A 10,570-nucleotide genomic window follows, 5' to 3' on the forward strand; every position below is an offset into this window, starting at 1 on the left:
AGTCTTTGTTGACGGCAACGGAAGCAAACGACGTTGCTGGGAACGACAGTCGCGACAGCGGCTGTAGCAGTGGCGCTCGACGGTAAAGTTGCGGGCAAATGGACGGTGGCTGAACTCGTCACTTTAGCGGCGGCGACCGGAGATGGTCAATGTGAGGGTGGCGACTGAAGAAGGCCGCTAAGGTTAGGGTTTAAGATGCGACGAGGGGGATAGCACAGGTTTAAACCCCGACTCCATCTAAACTTTATTCCCTTTGTACAAATTTAGTCCCTGACCTACAAATTCTTTTCCAATCCACTCTATAAATTACCATTCGGACTCCAGCAATCCAAACCCTTTTCAATTTAAGTCCATTAGTTACCAAACAGCCCCTCCTCTACAAATTCTTTTCAACTGAAGTCCATATGTTACCATTCAGCCCCCAAACCTCCAAAATCTCTTCAAATTAAGTCCCAATAACTTACCAAGTAATCCCTGCCTTCATAATTATTCATGAAACCAGTCTGAAACTTACACTTTTAGCCTCCGAGTTCTAAAATTGTGACAGTTAACTCCTCGAGACCAACCCTTGTTATATAATTATTGATTTTAGGGCTACTATTCGTTCATTAATTTATTTATTTAATAAACGGGGTGTTACAAGTTTTCTTCTCAAACAACTTATGAAATCAATTTTTATAGAAAGCTTATTGTGAAATCAGGAATCAAGTGGTTGCTGAAATTAAATGCTATTTTTTCCCTGAAATCTAACTTGGTGAAATCTGAAATCAAACTCTTTATATGGTGAAATCTGGAATATGATGTTATAATGTTATAAAAGATGATGCTAACTGAAATATGTTGTCAAATGTTGCTTAATTGTGCACTTTTTTGTTGAAATTGTTGCTGAATTTGCATTCTTTTGTTGAAATTGTTGTTGAATTATGCATTTATTTGTTGAAATTGCTGCTGAAAATGTGCATTTGTGTTGCTTAAATGTTGTTGATTCTATGAAATCTTATGTTAAATGAGATATGTTGTTAAATGTTGCTGAATTGTGCACTTTTTTGTTGGAATTGTTGCTGAATTTTGCATTTTTTTGTTGAAATTGTTGCTGAATTATGCATTTTTTTGTTGAAATTGTTGCTGAAAATGTGTCTTTGTGTTGCTTAAATTGTGGCTGAAAATATGCATTTGCAATGCTTAAATTGTTGCTAAAACATGCATGTGTTTGTTGAATTGATCAAAGAAATGGGAGAAAATAAGGATAGGATTAGATGGAAGGTTGAAGGTGTAGAAAAAACGTTTCTAGAAGCTTGTTTACATGAAGTTACAGTCAATGGACGGGAAGGGAGTAGTTGGAAAGCACTATCTTGGAGGAATGTAGTTGAAAAATTAAAAATTGAGCATAACTTTATTGCCGACCAAAAACAAATGAAGAACCGCTATGACTAGCTACTTAAAGTCAAAGTTTGGTGCTTTTTTGAAGTTAAAAAACAAAACCGACAATGTATACAATCCAACAACCAATACATTCAATATTTCCAGAGAAGAATGGGAACTAGAATCAAATGTATTTTGTTTACTTATAAAAAATATATTATCATGTGTAACATCCTGAGATTTCGCAGGTATTTTCGAACCCTCTCTACTATTATTATTTGGTCGTCTGTAGTCCTTGGGGTTGGAAGTGTAGAGCCGAGCTAAGTATAAGGGCCAAGGTTGCAACCTTGGGTCAATGAGGAGTACGTTGAGCGTACATAAGAGTACGCTAAGCGTACTAAGGTCTGCCTTAGTACGCTGGGCGTACACTTGTGTACATTGGGCGTACTTATGTCAGGATGAAACCCTAATATTTAGGGTTTGGGGCTATATAAGCAACATTATGAGCACATAACCCTCCCTTACCCCAGCCTCCACTGCTTAGAGTTGTTTTCCCCAAACTCTAGCCATTTCCTTGAGTGTGTGAGCTTATTGAGTGTTTCTTGAGTGTTTTAAGAAGAAGGTGTTGCATCAAGGAGTTAGAGAAGAAGATCAAGCTTGTAGATTTGAAGTTGGTTTGTGCCCTAGAAGCTCCAGAAGGTAAAAAGCTTCAAAATTTATGCATATATGTATAGATCTTACCATTTTTTCTTTAAAGAACCATTTCTTGTCCCAAAAAGTCCCAAGATGGTGCATGATGTGATTTGGACGAAATGAATTGTCCTTCTAGACTCTTGAAGGGGTTTTGAGTGAAAAAAATGAGGTCTCAATGGCTTAAGATGTCCCATGCATGGAGTAGGAAGGTCTTAATGGATTAATACCAAATATTAAGAGCTTTCTGGACGTCCAAAGTGATAAAGTTCATGACTTTATGGGTCCTAGGCACATTTGGTCCCTGGGTCTGAAGTTTAGGCTTAAGTGCTTAAGTTATTAAGCACTTATTAAGATTTTGGCAAACCACTACGTACGCTCAGCATAAATCTAGTACGCCCAACGTACTGGGTCAACCACCCCGATGGTGGTCAACATCAGAACGAGTACGCCCAGCGTACCAGAGAAGTACGCCCCGCGTACGTCCTCTGTTCGGCTTTTGACATTTGGGCTTTGGGTTTTGGGCTGTTTATGGACTAGTTGGATTTGGGCCTTTGCTGGACTTTATGAATATGATGTTTTGGGACAAGTTTTGATAATAGATTTTGGAATTAGGCCCAATTAAGGAGTTGGCCCAATTTGGTAAATTGGGCCAAGAATGGGCTTTGCATAAGGACTTTCAAGGTTATGGAATTGGCATTGGGCCTTGGCCCAATAAAGAGAATGGACATGATGGATTGTGTGGACCCTTAGTCAAGACTGTGATGTGGTGTATTGACTTGGTATTTATTATGTGATAGTTCGGGATTTCAGGTGAGACAGCGATCAGAGGTTTTCGGTACTTCAGCACTACTTGCGAGGTGAGTTCTCCTCACTATATCAACAGGGTCTATGACACCAAGGTCGACCCTTTATCATTTACATCCTGGTTTATGATGGTTTCTATGTTAGATTACATCATGGTTTAGGATGGTTGCTATGTTAGATTTCATCCTGGCTTAGAATGGTTAACATGTTAGATTTCATCCTGGATTTAGGATGGTTGCTATGCTAGTAATCTGTTAGATTGATATCCTGGTCGTATGATGGTTTCCATGTTAGAGATCAGCTAGATCTATATGACTATCTGTTATTGCATGCTAGCGTATGATATTTATGTGCACATGTTTATTGGTTTGGGGAAAGGGTTAAAGCAGGTCTTGTTGTGTGCAGTAGGCCAAGACACCCTGGGCGAACCGGGTAGACTGTAGGCCCGAGCCGGGCAAATCTAGTCAGGCCGAAGGCCTAGCGAGAGGTCCGGATAGGCTGAAGGCCCCGACGAGGGCGGTCCAAACGTGTCGAGGGCTTGGAGAGCGGTCCAGATAGACTGAGGACCGGGATTCGGTCCAGTCAGACTGATGGCTCATTATGCATTTTGTTTGCTTATATGTTTATATGATATGGTTATATATGTATGGCGTTTGTATTTTTGGGGTAACTCACTAAGCCTTCGAGCTTACATTTATCGATTATCGTTTCGGGTGCTTCTGATGATCGCGGGAAGGCGAAGGCATGATCATACTGCTCCTCACACTTTATGATTTATGTTTTGATTTTATGATACTCTGACAATATACTATTTTGAAAACAAGCTTTGTAATAATCATGGGTTTTGAAATGTTTTAAAAAGTTTTAATTTGGCGTGATTTTTTTTACGGATGTTACAAGTTGGTATCAAAGCATTGGTTTGAGTGAATTGGAGGAAACACCTGTGTGTCTCCAGTCTCAAACTGAGGACAAGGTTTTCAAAACGATTTTATTAAAATGTTTTCAAAATAATAAAGGAGGATGCAAGTGTACGATCAGTCGGAGCTCGCGGATAGACCCCACAATACCTTACAGATTATTTGATTTATGTGATATGTTAGAACAACATGCTAGTACTAGGCTAGGGATCTTTAGGAATTGCATGATAAAATTGCCTGATTATATGATGCCTGGTAGCCTAGGGATTATACTATATGAAATTGACATCATTACTGTAGTTACTTAGTGTATGTATTACGGTTGTACATGATTAAGATCTTATAGCCTGAGAATGTTTGGTTTAGCCTTATTTCCTGTTCTTGTCTGATGAACGGCTTAGGGTAGGATCAGGTATTCGAAAGTCTATAGGGTCCAGCATTATGTATGGTTAGCATACACGAGTGCTGCAGGGTTGGTGGAAGTTTCATGGATGGGTAGGTTATTTGGGATGAGTCCACCGATTATGAGATATTTAGCCTTCCTCTAGGAGAGATGATTGAGCGCATGCCATGCTTATGTATAGTTTTATGGTGTTGTGATGATACTTGAGACAAATATGGGTAGGTGTGGACGGTAGTATGGGCCCGTACTACTGAAAACACAGGACCCATATGCGTAGCAAGGAAGTCACAAGCCCTAGGGTTTTGATTGGGAGTTGGTTCCCGGATTGTTATGTGGAATATCTGATATCTTTTTGGTATGTTTTCAACATGGTGGTTACACGGCGATTCGTGACTGGATCCGTGTCAGGATCAGGAGAGGGAGTGGGCGGACAAGAGGCGCCGACAGCGCCCGAGACTATCGGCCAGATGAGGCCAAATGAGATGGATGACAGGATCCGGGAGATCCTGCATGATGAGGTTGCTGCTATGTTTCGGGCTCAGTTGTCGGAGATGTTTGGGTCTATCAAGACCGCTATGGTGGAGTATTTCGATGATCGATATGCAACCCTCACTGAGGCGGCTGCCGCATCAGCCACATTAGTTGTATCGGCGGCAGGATTGGGAGTCGGGCGGGTTTTTCAGTATCGGGACTTCGACAACACGAAGCCCCCTACTTTTGATGGGACTCAGGATCCCATCAAGGCTATGAGGTGGTTATCTGATGTGGAGGGGTGCTTCTTCACATGTTCATGTCCTACTGACCAGAAGGTCAGATCCTGAACATGCTGAGTTATAGGGCAAAGGACTGGTGGAGGTTGATGATTGGGTCTTACACTGATGACCAGAGAGTTGCAGTTACTTGGGAGTAGTTATGGGATATGTTCCGCGCTCGCTACATTCCACGAGTCGAGCGGGAACGGTTAGCATTTTTGCAAAAGAAGTTATAGTGCCAACGCATTCTAATGCAACCGTGAATTCCTCAGAGCGACATCGTAGGCTAAAAGAAATATTTCCTGGAGCAATAGGTGCATTGGATGGAACTCTTGTACATGCAGTTGTGCCTACTGATCAACAAACTCGCTACAGGGGAAGAGGAAAAAGTGAATACTTTCAAATTGTTTTAGAAATTTGTGATTTTTATATGATATTCACATTCGTATGGGCCGGTTGGGAGGGCATAACACATGATTCACAAGTTTTGAAATAAGTTGCATTTAACCCGACTTCAGGCTTTTCGTTCCCTCCTCTAGGTTTGTAATTCTTTTTAAATTTATTATGAAATATGATTTTAAATTTCTATGTATAATACTTCCTTCACTCATGTGTATAGATAAATATTACTTTTGTGATGTTGCATACACCAACACTCGTGGATTTATGACTCTTTACCGCAACACGAGGTATTGGTTATCCGATTATCGACGACGACATGCGTTAACTAAGGAAGAAAAATTCAATCATGCACATGCGAAACTCAAAAATGTTATTGAACGCACTTACAGTGTTTTGAAGGTGAGATTCCCAATCCTAAAGCAAATGGCTCCTTTTCATTAGTGCAAAGAGATATAGTCGTTGCTTGTTTTGCAGCCATAATTTCATAAGGAAATGCAATATTCATGATGAGTTATTTATGGCGTTCGAGGGGAACAATAGTCAAGCATAAGGGCTCAAAATAAATTTATAGGATTTATTTATAGTATTTATTTGGACATTAGTCCAGAATTCCAAAACGTACACGATATGGAATGGGGTTCATAAGGCAACGAATACATGGATAATTTGCGTGACCAGATTGCGAATCAATTAGGGTCAAAATAAATTTATAGGATTTATTTGGATTTTAGTATGATTTTTTGGATTTAAAAATATTTATTTTTTATTTGCGTTTAATTTTGATTTATGCTAAATTTGGATTTTATATGGTGTTTATATTTTTTTAAACTTATTTAAGAAATTGATTAGGTTATTTTATAAACAAACACTTGAATTCAATAAAAAAATAAAACATAAGGGTAAAATTGTCATTTTGATAATTCAGCACAATAATTTAGAGGTCCCAACCAAACAACATGTTAAAAATTAAGCTCTTAAAACTTCAGACTCTTTTAGAAATTCAGACCTCTTAAAAATTCAAATCTTAAAAATTTAGATCCTGCCAACAACCCCTAAGTGATTGTTACAAAATGATATCACAAAGTAATTGTAGTAATCATTTGTATGTGAGATTGGCTGCCAACTGATCCATTAATTTTGTAATGGATTAAGATACAAAACTAATTGAGGTGTCAATTACATATAAACACACAAACACACACGTGGAGGTGGGTTTCGCTTCAAATGGTACCGACGACGGGGCTGTGTAACAACCCGTATTTTTCATAAAATATATCATATAAAATTCTGAAAATATTAAATGAATTCACATTGTTTCCAAAACCAGGGTTTCAAAAACCTTTCCAGAAAAAATTACGGGTGTATCAATCCATATCCTAACCACAATTAAAGAAATAATAAATAAAGCATGCAACACAAGTCACAGTCCATGTTCTTAACGTTTCTAGGTCCACCCTATTTATGGCTTGCTACATGAACCTATAAACACATGGAAACAATATCTATCAGGCAATATGTTAAATGAGTATTTTGTTTTTAAAGTATATTTATGTGTGAAGTTGTATACACATGTGAATATTACATGATAAATTTGTATATGGTAGATTCACATACGAATAACATATAACTTTTCATATTTGTTTTTTTCTCTTAATAAACATATATTGATTCACATGTGAATGTATATTCATAATGTAATATTAAATGACATATTTCGTTTATATCGTGTATTCACGTATGAAGGTATATTCATATAAGTCACCCCCCCGACCAGCGGCGGAAACGTCGGGTTGTGTGACGTTAAAATGTGTAACATCTCAAAAATCAAGGTAAAATTTTTCATTTTTGAAACCAATCCAACACCATAAGTGTTTACAATACATAGTTTCCAAAAGTCATAAACATGAATAAGAGTATCCTAAAACCATAATCTCATAAAAATCCAGGATGATGTGCACAATCAAGCCTTGCATTGCCCCTGTCCCCTGAATTACCTGAAACAACAAGTTCAAACTGTAAGCCAAAGCTTAGTGAGTTCCCCCAAAGTACAACATACAACCAAACAGATAACCACATGCATATATGAGCCTTCAACATGACTTGACCGCCTCGCAGGGCCTACAGCCTATCCGGACCCCCCCGGGTGTCTTGGCCTTCAGCACAAAGCATGACCGCCTCAACCCAAGAAACCATAACATGTCGACATATACAATAACAATCAATAACCAACAAGCACAGGTAATCATATAGATCTACTAGTCTAACACATAACTAGTAAACACATGTAATCATACAGATATACCAGTCTATCATATAACCAACATAACACCATCCAATATACCAGTATACATAATCCAGTGGGCCAAAATTGATGTCTTTGACCCACAAGTACAGTGAAGAAAACTCAACTCAATGTCAGAAAGATAGCAGAATTGAATGTTGCTCCAACTACCGGCTCTACGGGTCACCTATTCAACACCTAGGGACCAAGCCTCGATATACAACTCAAAATATCCCAATTAACCTAAAGTCAAACTTGGTTAAAGTCAATGGTCAAAGTCAAAAGTCACTCCAGTTGGTCGTCACGCCGTGGCCATGCTTGACCACGTCGTGGCTGCTAAACTACAAAGCAGATGTACCTCTACTAAGTCGCCACGTCTTGGAAACCTAAGGCTACGCCGTGGGGACTGGTATGGACAGCTTAACCATTAAGTCATTTTCCCACACCTTCAAAGAGCTCCAAAGCTCATATCTGGTCTTTCTCATGGTCTTGATGGATAAAATTTCCAATGTTATCCACTAAGACTCCTCAATAAATCAAGATCCCAAACCCTAATTCCTTAAGAGTAACCAAAAACATAAAGACACCCATTAAGCACCAAATTTATAGAGTTGCACATCCAAAGTTTCCAGAATGATTCCATACTCCAAAAAAGCTCTAAAAATTGCAGCTTTATAGACATGCATGTCCAATGCATGTCCCTTCCATTTTAGGTAAAAAAACATGACAATAAAGGCTTAAACTTGAGCATGGAACCAAAAATTACATAAATCCTCAGATTGGGAACATATAACATTAGAATGATCACATGGATCCATAAAGTTGCCAACTTTATGAGATTCAACCATCCAAATTCCCACACCAAAAATTACATAAGTCTTTTTATGTGGATGAAAGACTATTGGTTAAAAGTTTTGAAACCATAAAGACCATCTATAAAGTTTTTTGAATTTAAAGACTATATCTCAAATTTGAGAAAACCACAAGGACCATTTTTGAGATTTATCTAAAAAGAATATCAAATAGTGTCGCGACAAAAAATTTCAATACCTGCCAGGTCAATAATCCAACTCGCGCAGTTCAGAAATTCACATCAGCCGTCGGATAATCAGAATCAGCAGCAATCCCTAGCCGTCTGATCAATTTGAGAGCCTGATCTAATCCCTGTTCAAACTCCGATCTTTACTTAAATACCTTCCGACCCTCGCCTTCATCTCATCGTCTTCCCCAGCGCCATGGTTGAGCCACAAACTGATTCACCAGCTCCGGCTGGAGCACAAACCGATTCACCAGCTCCTTCTCCATACCAAGTTCTTCCCAAGTACCCCGAGGTAAAAACAATTTAACTTGTTATTTGTAATTTCTATGTAACTTGATTAATCTTGAATTTTGTTGATGATAATCACTGGATGGACTTAATTGAACCTAATTGTTGTACTTTGATTCCGATTTTTCTAGCTATTTTATTTTCTTTGGGGCCCATTTCTACCCAACTTTTTTATTTTCTTGTTCAGTATTCAAATCGGCATATAGTGGCATTCGATAATGAGTTTGAGCATGGTTCTTGATACGTATTCTTATGTTTTGTTTGGGGTTTTTGATTATCTTTTACACGAATTTCGTTGGATTTGAGTTGAATTTACTATCTTGGTTTTGATTTTATGTATCTGTTGAGTTTGACTGATTTTGCCTCATTTCAGATGATTTTTGCTGCGATTGAGGCTGTAGATGAAAAGAACGGAGCTAACAAATCTGCGATTTCGAAGCAAATCGAAGACACCTACGGCAGCCTCCCGGCGGCGCACTCAACCCTCCTCTCACACCACCTCAACAAGATGAAAGCTAGCGGCGAACTAATCATTGTCAAGAACAACTATGTTAAACCCGATCCAAATGCGACGCCGAAACGAGGCCGAGGCCGGCCGGCGAAACCAAAGCAATCTCCCCCGGAGGGCATCGTCGTTTCTCCTCCCAGACCCAGAGGCCGTCCGCCGAAACCTCGAGATCCTCTTGCTCCGGTCACTGATTCCACGCCTAGACCCAGAGGCCGTCCCAAGAAAGTTCAAGATCCACTCGCTCCGACGCCGGTGAAAGTTGGCCCGGCCAGACCCAGAGGCCGTCCGCCGAATCCGGATTCTGCTGCTAAAAAAGCTGCTCAGTCTTTAAGCGGCCGCAAACGTGGGCGTCCTCCGAAGGTAGGAGGGGCTTCAACCGCGTCGAAACCTCCACCGCCAGGTGGTGAACGAAGGGGAAGAGGGCGGCCTCCTAAAGTGCAAACACCGGCAGCTGATTCGGTTGAGAATTGATTGAAAAGCAAGATTAGTGTCAAAGGGGTTTAGTTGTAATTGTTCTTTCGTTTTTCTTCTTAAAAAGTACCATTTTCTTATAACTGATTTCAGTGAGGTCGGCTGTTGGATGTTAGCGAGTGTAATTGGAATGTAAATTCAAATCTTCTAGCTTAATTTTAGGCTAATTTAGGCCTCATTTTTTTCTTTGATTTTAAAAATTGAAATGGAGTTGAATGTGAAGCCTCACTTTTTTCCTTTGAATTTGAAAATGGAAATGCATTTGAAAATTGAAAGTGAGTTGACAACACCTTTGTTTTTTGAATTTTGGGTTAATATATAAAGTAGTTAATAATAAAGAAAACGATAGATATAGTGGAGTAAATTATACTTTTTTTTTTGTGTGTTTGTGGTTGTCTTTTTCAAGTTTTGAAATCGCTCTTCTTCTCACGCTCTTGCCATATAAGTTTTTTCCTCTCTCATTTTTTCTAAACATTAAAAGATGAAATCTAACCCTTCCATACTTCAACACCATCTAACCCTTCCATACTTTAGACACCACATGAGGTTTTTTTTTTTTTCTTCGAAAATACGAGACATCTAAGTCATACAAGTAAAAATATCTATTCATTGATAAGAAAAAGAAAAAACGTGAACGGGGATTGGATTGA

The 10,570-nt window shown here is 39.0% G+C and overlaps 1 protein-coding gene across 1 annotated transcript; it reads left to right on the forward strand.

Moving 5' to 3' along the window:
- The first annotated feature begins 8,806 nt into the window (after positions 1–8,806).
- LOC145166423 (uncharacterized) lies at positions 8,807–10,142 on the forward strand. The gene is made up of 2 exons (XM_079085399.1): positions 8,807–8,945; positions 9,315–10,142. The coding sequence occupies exons 1-2, from the start codon at positions 8,850–8,852 to the stop codon at positions 9,918–9,920; spliced, it is 702 nt and encodes a 233-aa protein (XP_078941525.1). The 5' UTR covers positions 8,807–8,849; the 3' UTR covers positions 9,921–10,142.
- Positions 10,143–10,570: the final 428 nt, after the last annotated feature.

The sequence above is a fragment of the Lactuca virosa genome, chromosome 3 (assembly GCF_052849685.1).
Source record: "Lactuca virosa cultivar CGN04683 chromosome 3, Lactuca_virosa_CGN04683_v6, whole genome shotgun sequence".
Taxonomy (NCBI): Eukaryota; Viridiplantae; Streptophyta; class Magnoliopsida; order Asterales; family Asteraceae; genus Lactuca; species Lactuca virosa.